General features: G+C 36.2%; 2 protein-coding genes across 2 annotated transcripts; one reads left to right on the forward strand and one right to left on the reverse strand.

The window, feature by feature from the left end:
• Positions 1-2938: 2938 nt before the first annotated feature.
• On the forward strand, positions 2939-5496 carry LOC122083168 (putative receptor-like protein kinase At1g80870). The gene has a single exon (XM_042650877.1). The coding sequence runs from the start codon at positions 3220-3222 to the stop codon at positions 5329-5331; it is 2112 nt and encodes a 703-aa protein (XP_042506811.1). The 5' UTR covers positions 2939-3219; the 3' UTR covers positions 5332-5496.
• A 13642-nt stretch (positions 5497-19138) lies between these two features.
• LOC122083772 (lamin-like protein) lies at positions 19139-20098 on the reverse strand. Its single transcript, XM_042651662.1, has 2 exons — positions 19789-20098; positions 19139-19679 (listed from the first exon to the last, which is right to left on the reverse strand). The coding sequence occupies exons 1-2, from the start codon at positions 19952-19954 to the stop codon at positions 19357-19359; spliced, it is 489 nt and encodes a 162-aa protein (XP_042507596.1). The 5' UTR covers positions 19955-20098; the 3' UTR covers positions 19139-19356.
• Positions 20099-21126: the final 1028 nt, after the last annotated feature.

The following is a 21126-nucleotide window of genomic DNA, read 5'->3' on the forward strand; positions in this document are numbered from 1 at the left end:
CTACGGGACAGAAAGAATAGAATCTATCTACTAATGTCGATTCATTTTTTAATACCTGTGAATGAATCGGAACCAAAAGATTGTTAGGAAATAGAAAAAAAGTACTTAAGAACTTTTCTATCCCATAAATAAAAGGGAGAAATAGGTGGTTGCTCTTTAATAAGCATATGGTTAATTTGATGGGAAAAAAAAAAAAAATTCATGTTAAAAATTAAACACTTCTAATGCAGCTTCAAGCACTATCCCACCACCTCCTCCACTGCTACCATCACAACCTATACCAAAATTTTGGGTATTAAATGATAATAGAAATCTGTCTACCAACATCGATTCATTTTTTAATACCTGGGAATGAATCGAAACCAAAAGATTGCTAGGAAATAGAAAAAAAAAAAAAAAAGCACTAAAGAACTTCTTTATCCCATAAATAAAAATGGAGAAATAGGTGGTTGCTCTTTAATAAGCATATGGTTAATTTGATAAAAAAAAAATGTTAAAAATAAAACACCTCTAATGCAGCTTCAAGCACTATCCCACCACCTCTTCCACTGCTACCACCACAACCTATACCAAAATTTTGGGTATTAAATGAGAATAGAAATCTGTCTACTAATGTCGATTCATTTTTTAATACCTGGGAATGAATCGAAACCAAAAGATTACTGGGAAATAGAAAAAAAGAAGCACTTAAGAACTCCCCTATCCCATAAATAAAAGGGAGAAATAGGAGGTTGCTCTTTAATAAGCATATGATTAATTTGATGGGTCAAAAAAAATAAATTTCATATTAAAAATAAAACGCCTCTAATACAGCTTCAAACACTATCCCACCACCTCCTCCACTTTTACCACCACAGCCTATACCAAAATTTTGGGTATTAAATGACATTTTGTAAATTTGTATAAATTCCATACATATAAATTAATATGTGCTTAACAATTTTTTTTTGGCCAATAAATTAGAACATGTTATCAAACTCGTTTATAAAAACAAAAATGCTAAAAGCCATTTATGAATAAAAATTTAGCCAAAAGCAGAATAGTTATCACACAGGTCCTAAGATTCTAATAAATAAAAATGATCAATCCGACACTTGTTCCAATGGTTGGCATTCTCTCATACTTCAAGGACTTGGGTCAATGGATCAAGTCTCTTTGACGGCATTTAAGTCACAAAACTATTAGTATCATTCTTATTCTTCAAGATAATTGTAGCCCTCTCAAACCCCTGTTCTGACCCGTCCGTGGATCCTTTCCTCAGCTCCTATATGGATTCCTTGGTAGCAAATGTTACTCAACAGTGTTGTCAGGACTTTAGAGTTTTTTTTACCCCTACCCAACATAAGTATTAAGTATGATTAAGCATGAAATAAAATCAGACCAACCCAACATAGTTTTATTGCGGGCCATGCTTCTCCTACCAAACCAATGGCATTTTATCTGGTTATCCATATCATGTACATCGTACGATATCAAATAGTATTTATGAAGCAATATCCTCTACCCAAATGATAGCTTAATGAACAATAATGTCATATCGACATACACAATGCCGTAGGGGTGTCAATAAGTCAAGCCGGGTCAGTCTCAGTCGGGTCTAATCGGGCTTGTCCAATTTATAGAGCTGCACCATGAACACCTGTTTAGCTAAATGGACTTAATTAGCACGGACAAGGTACGGTTAATAATTGGGTCGATCGATCTCGAGCTTTAATCCGATTACCATAAACGGACCTTAATTGGGCCTTAATTCAGATATAGATCTATTTAACTATAAACGGGCTTTAAATGGTTCTCTTTAATATTGGCCTTTTAAATGTGTTTGAAGAGAAATGCCAATAAAATGAGACAAAAATGGGCATAACAAAGAAAAAGATTCTATTATTAAAATGGATTAAGCTAAAGATGGGCAAAGTAAATAAATTACTAAGGTATTCGATCTTTAACCCACGAAACCCAAATCAATTAAACCATATACATAGCCCAAGTTTAGGAAATTCAAATCAATAAAATTATACATAAAAAATATGAATGTTCATATAACAATTATCACCATGTCAATTGTATATATCACATAGCCTTAGCACTAAATACAAATAATATTAAAAAAAATAAAAAAATACAAGTAGTATTAATGGGGTCGGGCTATGTAGGGCTTAAAAGAGTCGATTCAAATCAGGATTGTAAGTGTGCCAGGCTGATCGGACACCCATCGAGCTAACTGGCTATATCATGTACTACTTGTTTATAAATGTATCAGATTCAACACATTTATTAATCGGACCGATCTAAGTTGAGCTGTAAACGTATCGGACTTGATTGGGCCTAACGGTGTGGGTTGGAATTGACACCCTTCTGTTTTTTTTTAGGTAAAATGGACACCCCTACCATGCCATAAGGCACAAGCATATATAAACAGAAGAAAGCATCCAATTTTTTTATAAGGTTGAGAAGATTAAGTTATGTGGGGTCACATGACCCTTCAACAATCTCATACTTGGGGCCCATCAAGCAGTAGGGACTGTTTCAAATTCGACACGTGTCAATACCATATCCAATGGTGCATATAAAGGGTCAAGCAAATCAAGCTTAAAACCATGGCTATGGCACAGTGTCCAAACAAAGTCGAAACAAGGAAAAGGACAGATCGCACTTACGCACAACATGGTCTAATGTAAGTGGGTCCCACACCCACAAAAAAGGGATTCCACTTGGCGACCCGCCATGTTCTTTTGCCCGCTAACAGCTAAGCAAGAAAGAGATAAAAAGCAGTGCGCACTACGCACCTTTCTGCATAATTGCAAAATTGAAAAGTTTAAAAAATGGTTATTACTTACCGCCGCTCACTCTCTCACTGTAACCATTTTCCCTCCAAATTTTTTTTTTCTCTCTCTCTCTCTCTTGTTCTCACAGCTTTTTGCTTCTCTTCATGACATCGTTGTCTTCAAGATAGAGAGATCAAAGATGGGAGATCAGAGACGAGCTTTTGCTTTTAGTCAAAAGCAGCTTCAACCTTGGGGCCCTCTCTTTTTCTGAAAAATAAAACTTAATTATTTCTTAATTATTTTAATTAATTAAAATAATGCTTCGATTTTCCAACTGTAAAGCTTTCTACATCACTACGATGACGGAGATGATAATCTCCTCCATCTCCACCACCACCATTACCTTTCATTCTTCACCACCTTCTTCTTCTTCTTCTGTGATCTATTCAAAAAGATGCCTTCGAGGCCCTTCGGTCCAAACCCTAAGCCAACTCCAGGTTCAATACTGAGGGCCAGAACATTTTTTCTTGCTATTACCATCTCATCTTCTGTTCTTCTCTTTCTTGGCATCTTGTTCTTGCTCTGCTACCTCTGGTACTCTCTGTTTGATAGTTCTCGCACCAGCCCTTTTGATACTTGTGCTCCCTTGAGGTTGCAGAGGTTCTCTTACAAGGAGCTCAAATCGGCGACCAATGTGTTCAGCGAGGGTAATTCTATTGGGAAAGGTGGATCGGGTGCTGTGTTTCGAGGTATTCTTCGTGATGGCAAGTCTGTTGCAGTTAAGAGACTTGATGCAACTTCTTTGCAAGCTGAAAGAGAATTTCAAAACGAGTTGCAGGTTCTTGGAAGTCTTCGATCGCCGTATGTGGTTACGCTCTTGGGTTACTGTGTTGAGAAGAAGAAGAGGTTTCTAGTTTATGAGTATATGCCTAACAAGAGCTTGCAGGAATCGCTTTTTGCAGAGGGACCTGGGGTTCCGGTTCTGGATTGGAACCAAAGGTTTGAGATCATCGTTGACATTGCTCGGGCACTTGCTTTTTTGCATCTGGAATGTGACTCGACGGTCATCCATGGCGATATAAAGCCCAGTAATGTTCTTCTGAGTTCGGATTACCGGGCGAAAATTTCAGATTTTGGGCTTTCAAGGATTAAATCGGAAGGTGAGTTTGGGGTTGAGATATTTAGTCAGGAATTTGGTCCCAGTCAGGAGCTCTGGAAAAGCCAAGAGCTTTCCGGGAATCTAGCTGTAGTTCCTCCAGAAATTCCAACAGAGACTACTACTGAGGTAGATTTTGCTCTCGCTTTACAAGCTTCGTCTTCCAAGAATAGTAGAATAAGCTTCAATATGAAATCTTTGAGCTCAAATCCTTCGACTCCTAATGAAAAGGGAAAGGAGGTCTTCGCCACGGACATGGGTGGAGAAGATTTTGATGATGAACTCTATAGTATTGATAACAGCAAGGAGTTGAACTTCAATTCGTATGTTGTGCCAATTGATGACACGACGATGACCGGTACAAAGCAATGGGGAAAGGACTGGTGGTGGAGACAGGATGGGAGTGGCGAATTGTGCAGTAAAGATTATGTAACGGAGTGGATTGGAAGCCAGATTTGCCCATCCACAAACCCTGATTGGGATGAAGGGGGAAAAAGCTCACCTGTAACACCAACCGATATGGATAATTCCACAGCACAGAGAGACCAGTTAGAGAATGCCAATGAAACCCAGTTTCATTATAAAAAGGGATGGTACGGCCGTGCCAAGAAGAAGTCTGAGAAGAAAGAAGACAAGGGTGGGAAGAACGGAAACAAGAAGCAGAGGAAGATGCAAGAATGGTGGAAAGAAGAACACCTTGCAGAGATTACCAAGAAGGGTAACAAGTTAAGCAGAAAGCTCGAAGCCAGTTGCAGGAGGGGCTTCAAAATCCCACATTTTGATCTGGGTCGGAGGTTTCGGCCCCGAAAAGCTACTACTTTTGGGGAACAGATTCAGAACGACTATGATCCCAATGTAGAGTTCAGCTTTCGGAAGGGGTGGAAGAAGAAGAAGAAGACCCAGTCCGCCACTGGTAGTGATATGTGGAGTGGAGATCTGTTCAGTCGTGAGCTCAGCAGTACAACAAGCATGAGAGGTACTGTGTGTTATGTAGCACCAGAGTACGGTGGTTGTGGGTATTTGATTGAGAAGGCTGATATCTACAGTCTAGGAGTTCTGATCCTTGTCATCGTCTCTGGTAGAAGGCCATTGCATGTTCTTTCTTCACCCATGAAGCTCGAGAAGGCCAATCTGATAAGCTGGTGTAGACAATTGGCTCACACAGGGAATGTATTAGAGCTTGTAGATGAGAGATTGAAAGATAATTATAACAAAGACCAGGCAAGCCTTTGTATAAACTTGGGCCTCTTGTGCATACAGAAGATGCCAGAATTGAGGCCGGACGCCGGTGAGATTGTTAAGATTCTGAAGGGAGAAATGGATCTCCCTGGGCTTCCAATCGAGTTTTCGCCTTCTCCTCCTTCTAAGCTCTTAAGTAGATCCAGGAGAAAAAAGAAGGCTGATGTATAAGTTTTTAATGTACACTTTAGTTGTTAATTTTCTTCTTATCCATTTGAGTTTCTGCAGAATGTAGAATAGGAAAGGTGAATGCTGCTAGTTGATCATGCGGGTTGGTGATGTAAGAACATATTGCTGTAAAAATTAAAATGGATGATTGATTTCTTTCCTTTGCCATTTCTTTTATGTAAATATTTGGATTCCTTCTTAGGGGAACATGGAAATGGGATTGGATTTTCCAAGTTTTTTTCTGGAAACATTGATTCCTTCTTGGGGGAACATGGAAATGGAATTGAATTTTCCAAGCTCCTGCTGCTTTTCTTTATGACTTTATCACATAGTACTATTGCTATTGATGGCTATTGAATTGGTATTGGTACTGAATACTGATTGATGAGTGAACTTTGGACAGTCTACCAATGGTGAATGGTCCAGTACCCTTAAGTTCACTCATCAATATGTTTCATATTAAATGTTGGGATCTGAATGGGTACTTTTACTGGGGAACACAGTTAATGCACTGGAAGTCAGTGATCATGAAGTAATAGGGAAATGTTAATTCTTTGGAGTCCGGATAACCTAACCGTACGTTAAGCCTGCACGTACGGGTTGGTGATCGGGACTCAATTCTTACTTCTTAGTACTCCCTACTCCCTACTCCCTACTCCCTACTCCCTACTCAATCTGATATTTGAGTATGAACTTTGCCACTTGGGCACCAGATTACATCATGCTCAAGGCATTTGACAGCCACAGCGTTTATTCCAATCCACCTAGTTTTGCTTTGCTTTGTTTTGATTTGTTTCGTTTCGTTTTAAAAAAAAAAAAATGATTAAATTTTTTTTTTTTAAGCTAAGGATTAAAATACTCTGTTTTTTTTAAGGATTAATCACCTTAGTTTTAAAACCGCTTTAAATCTCTGTTTTTTATACTAAAAAAAAAAAAAAAAAAAAAAAAAAAAACTGTTTTTAAGAACTAAAATTATTTATGTGGCTCCTATGTTTCATTTTAAAATAGTTCGAAAAAATTTATCTCAATATTTAAAGGGAAAATTGTTCACCTATTTAATTTGTATACGCCTATTTATTTTATCCCAAAATTATAAAAGAAATAGATTTTATCCCAAAATTATAAAAGAAATAGATTTTATTTTATTTACACCTATGTCTTTTGTATACTTGCTTGTTTTATAATTAAATTTTATCACATAGATTTAGGAAATTATTCCAATAAAATAGAGTTCTTGAGCAATTGGCACATGAGGCAGGAGCACACCAAGTGAGGAGGAACAAAAATGTTTTTGGACATAGAGAGGCAAAGGGGTCTTTTCATGTGGAAAGAGAGATGAAGAGAGGGAGTGGGTTTTACTTCAACTGGTATTTTTGACCTTCAACTATAAATTTAGGAGGGGCGGAGAAAAACTATCTCTAAATTTTTGTTACTTGGTTTTTTAAGGGTTCTATTTATGAAAAGTGAAGCAGTTCACAGTTAACTATTTTGTCTACCTATTAAAACTGTTTTATGAATTGAAGTGAAGGGGGGGGGGGGGGGGGGGGAGAGGAATAGACGGAGAGATTACGGGATTCAAAGTGGAGAGAAAGGTTCGGTGCATTTTCATTAGTTTATGAAATTACTATTCTACCCTGAATATATTGAATTTTATAAATGAAACCATGAATATAAGTGAAGCAATCCACTTCACTCTCCATCCTCAGGATAAAGATTACACTTTTCTAGATTATAAAATCTATATTTTGTCAGTATCTTGTGAACACCTTATGTTGCTTTGGATGGATCAATATAACATACATATTTAAGAGATCCATGCCCATATATGGCTCTCACAAGTCACAATTCATATTTTTTGGGATGTACTTTCCACTTTTTTCTTAGGGAAAGCAATTCTTTAGTTAACTCTATAGTTAAGAAGACCTTGTCTCCGATCAAGATGAATTGGCACGGTTGATAGAATCTTGTAATTTGGCAAGTACAAGTTTTGCTTGTTTTCATGAATACAAGTTTATTAAAAGAATGAAAAAATAAAAAAATAAAATTTTTAATAATAATAATAATAATATTCAAGAATAGAAGTATATTTATTATAAAAAATAAAAAATAAAAAATAAAAAAACAAAAACAAAAACAAAAGAACAAAAAAACCTTATATGCTAGGGTTGCACAATTCATATTTGATTATGTGGCATCTTATATAGTTATTTAATAATTTTATGTGAAATAAAATGATAAAGAAGCGTTAAAGAATCTTATGACATTTTTTTTTTTTTTTGATCTTTTATAAAAAAGGAGAGGGTTTTTGTTAATGCAAATATGGGGAATATTTTGCACCACAACAATCTTATGGTGAAAGTTTTTCATATCACACCAATTGGGGCATGGAAAACGATTTATAAGGGGTCTCTTGGACCAAGATTTCTTATTTCAGAGGATGAATCTATCAACATTGATAACCATTAACGAGTAATCCCAATGTGAATGAATTTGGTTGAGAAGATGCAGAAATAGTATTTAAAGACCCACTATTTATAAGGGGTCCACACAAGAGAGTGTCAAAGTTGTGAGAGGGAATGAAAAAGCATCCCAACCATTGGTACCTATAGGTGTATGAATATTTTTTCAGAAATAAAAAAAAAAGAAAAAACATTATCCGTTAGTGTGTCTATGAATCTTTTCTCATAAAAAAAAGAAAGAAAGAACATTATCCGTTAGTGTGTCTAGGATGGGTGAGAAAAGACCACGTTGTCCTATGTTGAAGATGCTCATGTAATCTCTCCCATTGGTTACCCGCTGGTATGTACCTACATGGCTACGTTAGTGGATAGCATTAATACCTTACCATAAAAATAAATATTAGATTTTTAAAATATTAATTCTACACTAAATATTTTACAATGAAAACAAATAAATCTTAATAAAGATTGTGTTTTAATTTGTAATATAGAATTGACCACGGAGCTGACCGTGATAAAGAATTTTTTTCTCTTTTGATAAAATAAACAAATTTTACATGCGGCCACAGAGAAAGGACCCAATTAAACTAATTAGGAGGTTTGAATCTGCCATATTATTCATAAAATTTTCACTTGGTTTTCTTGAAGTAGGTAAACCTTTCACGTGCTAGAAATTTTTTTGTCATGGTAAACTTCTTTTCTTTTGGGTGAATATCATGGTAAACCTCAAAACCAACCAAAAGTCAGGTGGGAACCTTTGGACCGTTCTTACAAGTTACAAACAAAGAATAAGAGATATTCGCTATGTTTGGTAGTTAGGAAAAGAAAAAAAAATTATTATATAATTATATATTTTTTTTTATATTTTTTGTTTTTTTTTTCTTCTTAATTTCCGAGCACAACATAGTCATAAGGATTTTGATTTTGATTGAGAACTGTTGAACTAAAGAGTTTGTGACTCTGAGTTAGACTTCTCTTACTTTTTTGAAGCCATTTATACGGGAAGTTTGATATTCTTTATTGCTTTTAGTGAAATTAAATAATTTTTATTCAGCTTCAATATATATAATTATGAAATCAATATAGACTTGTGGGACTAGTTAATAGTCAGATTAAAGACCAAAACACTTACCGTTAAAAAAAAAAAAATTGAAACGCTTGTCTACTTGGCAAGGCCAAACGCCTCATCATGACCTGTTCCAATAAAGAATTGGGCAACTCACAATGTGTTTAGCAAACAAGGCTCCACCACGTAGGTAGCAAAATTTTGGCCATTACCTGGAAAGGCAGAATATGAAGCAAACAGAACTCCACCAATTACGCTTTCATTTTAGCTGGGAAAGGCAGAATGAAGCAAACAAGGTTCCACCAATCAAGGATAACTGTCTATTAATACCAATCAATGATAACTGTCTATTAATATTTCCACGCTCACAAGAGTTGATGCAAAGTCCCCTTCCATTATTTTCTTCCCTTCCGCCCTGATAGCCGTCCCCATATGATTCTCCCTCGTTTGCCACCGATGCTTGTGTTCAAGGGGGCTGATGGAGAGAAGGAGAGAGAGACTCTTTAGTCACCTTTAGACCATGTGGCAAGAGCTTCATCTCTAAGCACTCTCTATTCCCAAACTCTCCATTTTGAAAAATGATTTTCTCTAACATATTTTGGTGGCTATCCGAATGAGAAGTTTTCTAAGATCTGTGATGGAAGAAGAGGGGTTGGGCCGATAGGCCTAAGCTCAGAGCCCAGATCGATTACGACTTGATGGGTCGATCCTCGACTTGGAGTATATAATGTATTATTGTTTTGTTGAGAAAGTCATTGTATTTTGAGAGTTTATCGAGTTAGGGTTTCAGGGCGAGTTTTCTCATCGCTGCTTGGGTGTAATCTCTCTTCTACATGGTAAAACATCTTGTTCTTCGTCTGAGGACGTAGCAAACCACACAAGTGTGTGAACCTCATTAAATTTCTATGTTGTGCGAATCTTTTGTCTATTTGTTTTCGTATTTCTTGATGTTTGATCTAACATAATATATCTATATTATTATGAGAGGAGAGAGATACATCGAAAATCGTTAATGTATTCTATACAATCACAGACAGGTAATTCAATCCCAAATTTTATTACAACTACAAATCATGAAGGCAAGGGCTGAGGGTGTTTTGGTTGATTGTTCATTTGGATTTTTAGAAATAAATGTGTTTTAATTAAGCAAGTCGACTTTTCCCCTTAGCTACTGGTCCGTATCATCAATCAATGGTTTGCTGATGTTCTTAATGGATGTAAATTGTATGTTTGTTGCCTAAAGGGCTGCTCTTAAAACCCAAATTTCTAACTTATGTGATGTAAGAAGGGATGATGTAGTTGATTTTTTATTTTGTTATTTATTAATGGGAAATTATTAATGTAACAAGCTTCTGTTATTTATTCAAACATAACGATACATTAATTACCCTCTTAGAACTATAGTAGGGATGCGATTGAAAATAAATTTATGAGAACATTTAAGTAAAATCACATTCCCCGATAGTAACCAACCCTTGTTACTTGAATAACAACCCTTTATTATTTTTTTGCATAAAAAAAGTTCACTTAGTACTTTCAAATATTATGTATACACTATATATAGTTATGAAATAACTTTTTTAAAAAAGAATAATATTTCTAATGAACATTTTTTTCATTATTATCTCATATTTTTTTTATGATCATTTCAAATTAATTATATCCCTGCATCTTTCCTCGTATTTTTTTTCCTGAAAGCTGATGTGGCCAGTTATTGTCACATCAGCATTATGTTAATGAGAGGTGAGTGACTCACGGATAACTACTTTGATGGGAGGTAATTATTCAAGAGCAAATAAAGAGGATGGGATCCAATGGTCTTGGGAGGCAAGTCTAATTGAGACTCTTCCTCCACATGCATCTGAGAGAAGAAATGAGAGATTAACCCACAGGCTAAAAGACCACTTCCAGTCTCCTTCAAGCTCCACTATACCTATATATCATCGGAGAACTAAAGCTAATCAGGGATTGAACAGTGATGATAAACCTCGGTCCCAATGATGGAGGTGAGTTCCGCATCCTCCCCCTTCTGTTTCCTTTTATTTCCTTTCCCAAATTTATTATGACTTACTTCACTACCAAACTCGCACGCACTAAAAAAAAGGCATTAAAGATGTTTGGACAACATAATTGTTATAAAGCAATAAATAACTTTTAATGCCGAACCCAATATTTCTGGTAGCCCCCCTAAAATCTCTTTTCGCCATGACCAGTAATTATGTCTAGGACCAGTATACTCAAGGACCTCAGCTTTTTCAAACCACCGCTTTTACGTTACTAATCTTGGTCTAAGAGTAGCTTCAATTTTGTAGTAACATGACCTTGGGAGTTTTGACATAAGAGTTAGGAGTACTATAAAGGATCTCAGCTTTGTTTCTAGATGAACCACTATTTTCAAAGATCTTAGCTTTTGATAACCCCCAGTTATATGATCCTAATCTTGGTTTAAGAGGAACTTTGTTTTTGGTGGAGCAGAATGACCTTGTGAGTGGATATTAGAGTTCTAGAATACTTTAAAGGACCTCAGCTGTGTGTCTAGATGAACCACTATATTCTTCCAAGGATCTTAAGCTTTTGATAACCCAGCTCTAGGATCCTAATCTTTGTTTAACAGTAACTTTATTGTTATTTCTCTTTTGTCGCAGTATCATGACCTTGCGAGTTCACATTATGAGTTCTTTAAAAGGAACTTAGCTTAGTGTCTAGATGAACCTAATAATATTCTATTGGAGGAAAAGAAGACTATCAGGTTGCGAGGCCATGCACCCAGACATGCGAAATGATCGCCCCAGGCTTATGAAAAGAAAAATATCAGCCCTATTAGATGTCCCTTTTTGGGTTTCTATTGGCCCCTGCATTGGTACAAGGGCCATGCAACTTGGTAGCGACACCTTCCCTATTCTATTTTAAATACTCTGTTGTTGGGTAAGACTTGTTATTTAATGAAAATCCTCTGTGGCACTGCATTGGTGCGGTGAGGATCTGGATGGTTGGGAGCACACCCCAAGGTGCTTCCAGCCACCCAAATCCTCACCACACCAGTGCAGTGCGGAAGAGAGTGATTGCTCGGCATCTTGCGACTTTAGAAGGATTATAGGCAAGAGTTTGGATCACTTCCCCATCTGGTCACCTGTCCATCACATCTCCACGCTCCATCATCCCACTGAAACCTAGCCAGAGTAGTGCCAGTAAGGGATGGATGGTGAGAGATAGGGTGGACAGGAAACCATATGGGGAGGTGAGAAGCACTCTATAGACACTTTGGTTTCATTGGTCCACAATGCACATCCATTTGCTTGATTAAGAAAGATGCTGACACAAAAGAAAGCATTGGTCTTTCCTCTTATTAGGTCAGATTGAATGTGTGGCACCCAAGAATACGGCTTACAGATTGACACCTCCTTTGGTGTCATATAGCCTTGTAACTTCTTACCAAAAAACAATATAGCCCTGTAAGTCTTTTTTTTTTTTTTTTTAAATTTAAGCACCGCTTGTCCTATTCTACTAGTGTAAGTAAATTATGAGGTAAAACGTGTTAGAGCAAACACCAACAAATATGAAAAATAAACAAACACAGATTTGGACAACACATAAAAATTTAATGAGGTTCACACACCGATGTGGTGTGCTACGTCCTCGGGTGGAGAAGAAGATGTTTCACTATGTAGCAGAGAGGTTACAGTGGAGATCGCTTATAGCATACCCAAACAGTAGTAAGAAAACTTGTTTTAAAATCCTAGCTCGAAAAAATCCCCAAATTACAATGTTTGAACAACAAGATGAAATTTCATTATATACTTCCCCAAGTCGTGGGTCAATCCATTGGGTTGCGGTCGATCGAGTCAAACCATATGCCCCCACAACCCTATACGAGATCAGTGCTGGGCTCCGAAAAAAAATCCTATTTAGGTCACCAGTAAAATATGTCAGAGTAGGTTATTCTACAAAACGGATCAAGAATTCGAGGCAAGCATAACAAATTGAAAAATGATTTGATGTAGGTGCGTATGTTAGACTTTATCTAGATACACACTAGTTTATTGAAGCTCTCTTTGATTGATTTGAATTTTAAATTAATTTCTTGAAATTAGTCAAAAAAAATTATTTTCAAGAAATTAAAATTGTTTGCTTGTATCAATTAAAAATATTTCAAAAGTAAAAAATGTATTTTAATAGTTCAAATTTAAAAATATATTATCTCTTTTGACATGATAATCGGATACAGGCCATTAGCATGAAAAGAAAAGAAAAAACAGATATAGGGTGAAATCCTTTGAGAAAGTTATAGACCAAGTCGCCAAGATAAAGAGCCCATTTCTATAGAGGCGCATTTGGCATGGTTATGGACCGAAACAGTACAGCCCGATTAGTCAGAATATGAACTAAACAGATTACAGTGTTTTACAGCCTGGTTTGTATGAGCCTGATTATAAGCAGGTCCATATCTGACTTATGATGTGGACTGATTAGTTAAACAGTGGGTGGATTCACGATGTATGGTCTCAAAGTGGTGGGAACATATTAGGCTCTATTTGTTGTGTTTTAACTTTTAAACCACTGTAAGATGCATGTGGCTGATCGCTTGTAGTGGGAATTTTTTCTTTCTTATTTTAAATTCATATAACCGAAGTTAATTGGAAAAGGCTGAGTTGTTGTTGTAACTTTTAAGCCAGTAGTTAGTCAGGGAAAAAATTTTCGTTTTCTTAGTAGTTTATGTGTAGGGTTTTTAAGTAGTTTGGCTAAGAAGAAACACCAAAACCGTTAGCATTTTTGTTTCATTATACTTTTGCTTCTTTGCTTTATTTTAAAGCGGAGAGACCTGATAGAGTTGCTAAAAAATTCAGTGAAAATATAAATTTGATAATATTAATTATTTATGACCAATCCTCATGTAGGGTAAAATAAAAAATTTCAACCATTGAAAAGAAAGAACTGTTATAAGTACCACTCATGTAGTACCAATGACTATGGAACTTAAATTTTGAGTTTAAGAGAGAGAAAGAGAGACGGATAACAACAACAGCAGCAGCTCAGCCTTTTCCCGACTAAACGGGTTTGGCTACATCGATATGTCAAAGAAAAAGAAAAAAAAAATAGAAGAGAGAGAGGGCTTACAAAAAAATAAAATAAGGCAATACAAATATCTCCGGGTCATCCCACCTAAACGCAGTCTACGACATGAATCTTTGATCTTAATATTTGTTGTTTGACTGTGATGCACCATGCAGTATACACGCATTCTTTCACCATTGCAATGAACAAGGGTCTACAAATTTTTGTCTAGGTTGGGTCTAGCGCAACCAATCAGGCTAGAAATGGCAAAGCCCAACCCATCCCTGAGAATGGAGCCGCCCATTTTGTCTAGGTTGGTTCTAGCCCAATCAATCAAGCTAGAAATTTCTAAGCCCAACCCATCCCTTTGGACGGGGATGTTAAGTTGAGCAGAGTGGGACCAGTGGGTATAACTGCTACGTTCATAATCAGTAATAGCATTTAGGTTGCGTTTGGTTGCAAGGGAAATGGGAAGGGAAGGGAAGTGAAGCGATCTTTTTTCCCCTTTTGAGTCGTTTGGTTGCAACAGAAGTGAAGTGAAATTAATTTACCATAGTTTTTTGTTGGATGTAAAATTAATATAAAATAAATGTAAAATTTTAAAAAACTAATAATCCAACCAAACTGACAAAAGAGATGGGGGGAGAGTACTTTTCAATCCAAAACCCACCAAGCTCCTCAAAATTTATATTGGTTATGTGAATCAGGTCATTCAAGGTCTGTACCAAATCATACCAAATGCATCAGATACTATGTTCTATCACTAACCAAAATAAACCATTTCATTCTATATATCAAATGAATGCAGCATAAATAAATATTTAAAATAATATAAAAGATGATCACAAAGAAAATAGTAATAGATCACAAGTGATAACAACTAAAAGGCCCATTCCACAAGTCTTTTGGTAAAAAAAAATCCAATTGAGTCACGTGAGAGAGAGAGAGAGATCGTTGAGAGTCATGAGCGGGGTGAGAATCGCGAGAGTGGAAGAAAGATCGTGAGAGTAGGGTTTTTTTTTTCCTTCCTATTTTGGTGGGAAAATAAAAAGGAAAATTTTAATGGTTAAGTGAAAATTCTTTTCACATGTAAAATATATTTTCCTTCCAATCAAACATCTAAATTTATTTTTTCTGGGAAAAAAATTCCACTTTACATAAAAAATTTATATTCCCCTTACAACTAAACAAAGTCTTAGCTTTCTTGAGATAATGAAAGAAGTCATTATTATTTTCAAGTTGGGCTAAGTTCCCCAAGATGGGCTATCCTGATAAGTTAGTCACAATGGCCCAAGTTTCAGCTCTCTTTAAAAGCAGCTTTCTATTGATTGAGGAATTCCCGAGGGTTCAAATTCTCTCTCTCTCCACATTTGTTTTGTATTGGTTTAGCATGTTTGAGTTTCTACCCAAAAAAAAAAAGTTTAGCATGTTTGAGTGAAGCAAGAACAAATTATTTATAAAATTAGGGATTATGCTTTGCCACAAAGCCCACATGGGAAAGCCTTATTGTTCAACCCTATTATCAATGATAGGATTAATCAGGCGTCCCAAGTTTTCAACCCAGTAGTGCTTAAATACTAACATGCCATGTTTCAACTTAATAGAATTGGCCATATCACGAGATAAAGTTCTAAAATTCCATTAAGAAAAAAAAAAAAAATTCTGAAGAATGAAGAAAATACATAAATGACTAATGGTATAGGGGAAAATGCTAATGCTAATACATTGAAGGATACTCAATTGTGTTATGACACATATAGGTAATACGAAGACGAGAACATGTCTTATCTATCGGAAAAAAAGGGATTGGGTGGGTGGGGGGGCGGGGGGGTGGGGTTGGAGGATGTGACTTTTAGCGGCTTCATTTCCAATAGTTTTTAATCCATGGATTTAGTATCCTATTTCAATTACGAGAGGTCAAAGAAAGAACATGTTTGTAAACACGTTTTCCAAATTTTAGGATGTAGTGGAGAACAAGAGATGATAACTTTCCAAATTTAGCTCTTTAATAAGCCCTAAACCCGTCCTAAAACCATAATAAATTGAAGGATTTCCTTCTAATTTCTGCGAATTTCAACTCACCATTCATCAATTGATCTGTTGATCCATGTCTCCTCCAGTCTATCGAAGAGGTACAATGACAAACCATGTCTCTTTCATGGAAGAAGATCCCTAGTTGTCGGATTTCCCGCTTGGTCACCTAGTTCCATTTCCACCCCCCCCCCACCAAAGCATGAGGATCCCTCTATTTCTTGAGATTGGTTTCTTGACCTTGACAAATAGAGGGAGATTTGGCGATCAGCAAGATGAGGGCTTGGGAGATTCTATCCCACCTTATCGGCTCTCAGATAGCTTTTTCCTTTCATAAATGCATTTTTCATATTCACTTTTTTAAGCTTTGCTTGATTGCCAATAGACCATTGAACTTGGAAAAAAAAAAAGCCAAGAAAAAAAATATATATATATATATATATATGAGAAAAGGATACGCATGCTAGCAGGATACCCAGGTATCAGGTATGTTAGCAAGTCTTGATCGTTGGATTAGAAGGACCAAATCTATACCGTTGGATACTTGTTGTCTACCCTAACCTATCCAACCCCGATGCTCTATCGTCACTCCACACATACCACAAGAATGTCATCGGTGTAATCTCTCATGAACTCCTTCAACTTATCTTTCACTCTCTCATGCAATATCGCCACTCCCTCGCCGCTGAAATTAACCCTAAGTGTCCGATCTTTGACTAGATCGGGACCTTCCATGTCCTAATTTCTGCTATAAAAAGTAAGGGAATATATCAAAGCTCCAGGGCTGAGTTAAAAAGATACTCTACTTTGTCTCTTCTATGGTGATTTGCAGACAACTAAGCTCCAAAGACTATAAACCTCAAAATCGTAGAATTCCTTAAATAGATTTTACAAGATGTGTGACGAGGTTACTTCAATGAATCTGAAACGAAACTTGATGGACAATATATTGAAGAAAGATGCGTATATGTATGATTGAATCAGAGTTCACTTTCTCCGGAGCTCGCCTGTTCTCTTTGTTTGGAGATCTCATCGGAGTTTGCTTTTTCCGACTGGATCAAAAGGAATGGCTTTTCCGATTGAGAGAGAGAGAAGAGAGAGAGGGAGAGGAAAGGTGTAACAACAGTTGATTGAAAGTTTGTATATCTTCTCTCCATCCAACGGTTTAACTCAAGTTGATCAAATCCCACTTTTAATATCTCGCTAGCATTCCTAATTCCTAAGTACTACGTTGGTATACCTATCCCTCTCCCACATATATATATATATATATATATATATGGGTTGGGGTTTTCTGGTCGATCACCTCATTTAAGAATCTTCTATGTAGTACTTTTTAAACTATTCGATTAAAAGTGCATGAATTTATGCGTTGATGAAGGATATTTTATTATGTGTTTTAAATGAATTCTATTAAAAATACAATTGGTATATACGAGCCAAGCAAATACCTTTAGTTCCATACTCCATGTTTCATCTTATATCCTCTTCTTCCACCATAACAAGTAGTAGAGCTCTGCAACAAAGAGCTAAGAGCAAGCAACCAAACACCATAATAAGAACAATAAAATGCTCAAACGCCACATCCTTGTTCCAAAATCACATTTCACATCTACTTTTGCTATTCTTCTTCAAGATTGCCTCAATATTTGATTTCCCATATATTTGCACAGACTCCCTACCCTAAATCAAGAATTTCATAAACAAAAGAGACAAATTCAAAAGGTTAAAATCAAAACCAGATATCAAGTTCACAGAAATTCACAATAAAAAACCCTCCACTTCCCATGCCCCTCGGATCTAAGATTCCTACTAATTTCAGTGAGATGGGAGATTCTTATCAATGTGTGATTTCTGCGCAAAAGGCGAGAGAACATTGCGCTTAATAATCATGGCATGTGGATTTTGAATCTGATTTTTCAGTAAAAATGGCCAATGTTTTAAGCTAATTTGACGGTTTGGTATTAGTTTTTGTAAATTTCTGTTGGTCAAGGACGTTGCATTTGCCGTCTCTCTCCTTCAAAATCACGGCACAATAAATACAATCGAAGGAAAGGTATGGTATAGTCCGTAGAAAATCCGGTGAGAAATCTCTTCAATACCAATACCTAATCGAAGATCCATGCCTCTTAGGAGTACCCCACAAGGCTGCTAGTTTTGATTTCTTTCTAGGTTCTACCGGAGGAAACAACAATCAGCTTACCGAGAAGGATGGTGAGCCTTCATCGTCGTATTCATCTGATTCTGACTTGGACTTTGATGATACATAGTCTGTCAACAATTACTTAGTTCCTTTTTTTTTTTTGGAATTATGAAAAACTGCTAGTACATTGTATATACAAAATAGTAATTTTAATGAACGACCTAGATTTTCTGATTCTATATGAAGGTATGTGATTATTCCAAACCAGCTAATTCCAAACTAGCAAATCCCTTAGTTGGTCGGTAGATCAGAAAAAACTTTTGTCTATATATATATAGAGAGAGAGAAAGATAGATAGACATATAAATTAATCATTTAATAATCATGATGCATTGATTTGTGTTGTATTTCTCCTCTCAAATTCAATTTTTTTGTTTTTTTTTTTTAAATTACAACCAATCAGAGATTTTAATCAAGATTTAGGCAATGTTTGGTGGGAAAATAAAAAATTCAAAAAAAATTGAACTTGAGTAGAGAGGGAAACAGATACAACCTAAAGTTCAATTTTTTCATCACAATTATTTTATGTGCCTCTCTCCTTAAGTTCAATTTTTTTTTTCTTTTATTTTCTATCTATTTCTTTGACAATCAAACCAAGCCTTAAAACTTTTTTCATAACATTTTTTTTGTTTTTGTGTTTAGAAACAACATAAACGATTTTTTACATTTTTAGGAACAGAAACGGATTTTTTTTTATCGAACACCGACAATGGCGTTAAGGACTACCTTTAAATTTTTTTTATTATTTGATAAACAAGTTACCTTTTGATCAATTTTTTATCGAACATTTTCCTAATATTTTGACCTTAACTTGTTTCAAAACAGAAAAACAAGTATAACATATTTCACCATTCACGTTCTTTTTTATCATAAATTTTATTTACATTTCTGAAAACGGATAAAACGAAACGGATTTATCAAATGCTTTTTGATATTTTTTTGTTTCTCGTTATCAAACGGTGCCATATGTTTCAACTCATTTTTTCACGACAGATAACATTCAGCATTAATATAAGCTCAATATCTCAATTTGGGTAGAGGAATCTACACGATAAATCTTACATTTGTATCTCACACACCAACCGAATTAATTTAACAAAGTTGCTACCCCCACCCCAAAAAAAAGAAAAAGAATTAATTTAACAAAGGAAAGAAGGGAGAGACTATGCCAGAAAGTACAAAGTGATAGCGTGTCCAACCTCTTTCCCTAAAATTATTTACCATAGAACCAGATCGAGGCTAGCGACAGCCAGCAAAGCAAAAAATACCGCCGGTGCCGGCCGGAATCTAGCTTGATTGGAAGAATCAGGAACTTTGGCAGCATGTGGCGGTGCCGGAAGCGGATGAACCAGAACAGAGACCTTCATGCCGTTGAAGCAACCACCAGTGCCACAGATGAAGTAGTAGCGCTTCGCCTTGTCGAGTAGTATGAAATCCTTTCCGCTGCTCCAGTTCCCCGTGGCTCCTTCAATTGTGCAGTTATCGTAACCCGTCTCGTTCACTTCGAACACATTGTACTGTGTCTTCAGGTACCGAAAAGCTGCAGTGGCACCAAAAAAAAAAAAAAAAATGGAAAGAAAGAAAGCAAGAATGTGAGATCTGAAGTTAACTAGGGTTTCTTTAAAAATTGGGGGTTTGAAGGGATTTACAGATGAGGTCGTTGACATAGAAGGTCTGGTTGTTGGACCAGAGAGTGTAGTTGATGCCGGGGTTCCAGCCTCGGTTGGCTCCTACAATGTGGTCGGTGGCGCCGACGAAAGTGGTGGCGCAGATGAGGAGGAAGAAGAGAAAGGTTATGCGACTTGAGTCCAACATCTTTTCCCCTTCTCAAATCTCGCCCTATTTTGGATAATGGAAGCAATCAGAGTCTTCCAGATGGTTATCACTCATCACCGAACGAGGCAGCAAGCTATATTTAAAGGGTTGCCCTTTATTTTTTAGGGTTTATTTGCGATCCCATTAGGCGATTTTAGAACTATTATAGTATTAGGAAGGTCAAAGTAATTATATCGGGCTCTTAAACTAATGGAAAGTGGATTTTTTTTTATAAGAAACTTACCGTTTTTGAATGACTTTATATTGAAAGTTGAAACCCAATCAATGTTGTGATGGATTCTCATTATATATTCTTAAAAATATATTTAAAATTTCAAGGATTTCCAACACTATTCACTTAGAAGAAGTTTTAATTAAATGGTCCTAAAATCTGTCACTTGGGAAACATATGGAATCTAAATTTGATGGGCAGAGATACACCATAAGTTTCTTACACTAAAACTAAGGGTCCGTTTGATAACGTTTCCAGAAACGTGTTTCTGTATTTTTCTGTTCTCAGAAACGAAGAAACAACATAAATACCCCATTTGGTAAAAATGTTCTGTTCCACTTTTTTCTTGAAACATAAATTGAACTATGTTTCAAGAAACAAGAATAACGAAACAACTTTCACTTGTTCCGTTGTTTCTCGAAACAAATATTGTGCAAAAAACTCCATTCATCCCCGATAAAACAGACCCCCTTTCTTCTCTTCCTTGTTAAAACTTCACGATAGTACCCTAAAGAAGACCCAAGCGACTGTACTCCATCTTCTGCTCACCGAGAAGCCAACCCTCTCATATCCGTCTCTTTCTTTAATCGTAGCCATACTCCATCTTCAATCGAAGCCTAATGATCAACATTGAAATCAAAGCCCCATCTTCAATCGAAGCCCTATCTTCACCAAAGCACTCTCTTCAGTAAATCCGTCTACACCGAAGCTCTCTCCCTCTCAGTCGGAGCCCTCTCTGCCCATGTTCTTATCATAATATTTGTGAAAAATGTGATTTCAGGATGCATACACTACAGGAAAGCCAGTTTTGGTTGGTTTGCTTTCCCAGTTGTTGAAGATCCTTAAAGCATTTATTTCCATGACTTAAGTAGAAAAAGTTGCAGAAAAAGTCAATGGGGGTGGTCCCATTATGTAATGGCTAGACTCTAAAGACCCAGAA

The sequence above is a fragment of the Macadamia integrifolia genome, chromosome 7, assembly GCF_013358625.1.
Source record: "Macadamia integrifolia cultivar HAES 741 chromosome 7, SCU_Mint_v3, whole genome shotgun sequence".
NCBI lineage: Eukaryota > Viridiplantae > Streptophyta > Magnoliopsida > Proteales > Proteaceae > Macadamia > Macadamia integrifolia.

Coding starts and splice junctions, on each gene's coding strand:
- LOC122083168 (XM_042650877.1), top strand. CDS start 3,220: ATGCCTTCGAGGCCCTTCGGTCCAAACCCTAAGCCAACTCCAGGTTCA.
- LOC122083772 (XM_042651662.1), bottom strand. CDS start 19,954: ATGTTGGACTCAAGTCGCATAACCTTTCTCTTCTTCCTCCTCATCTGC. Junction 19,680..19,788: donor CTATGTCAACGACCTCATCT/GTAAATCCCTTC, acceptor GTGCCACTGCAG/CTTTTCGGTACCTGAAGACA.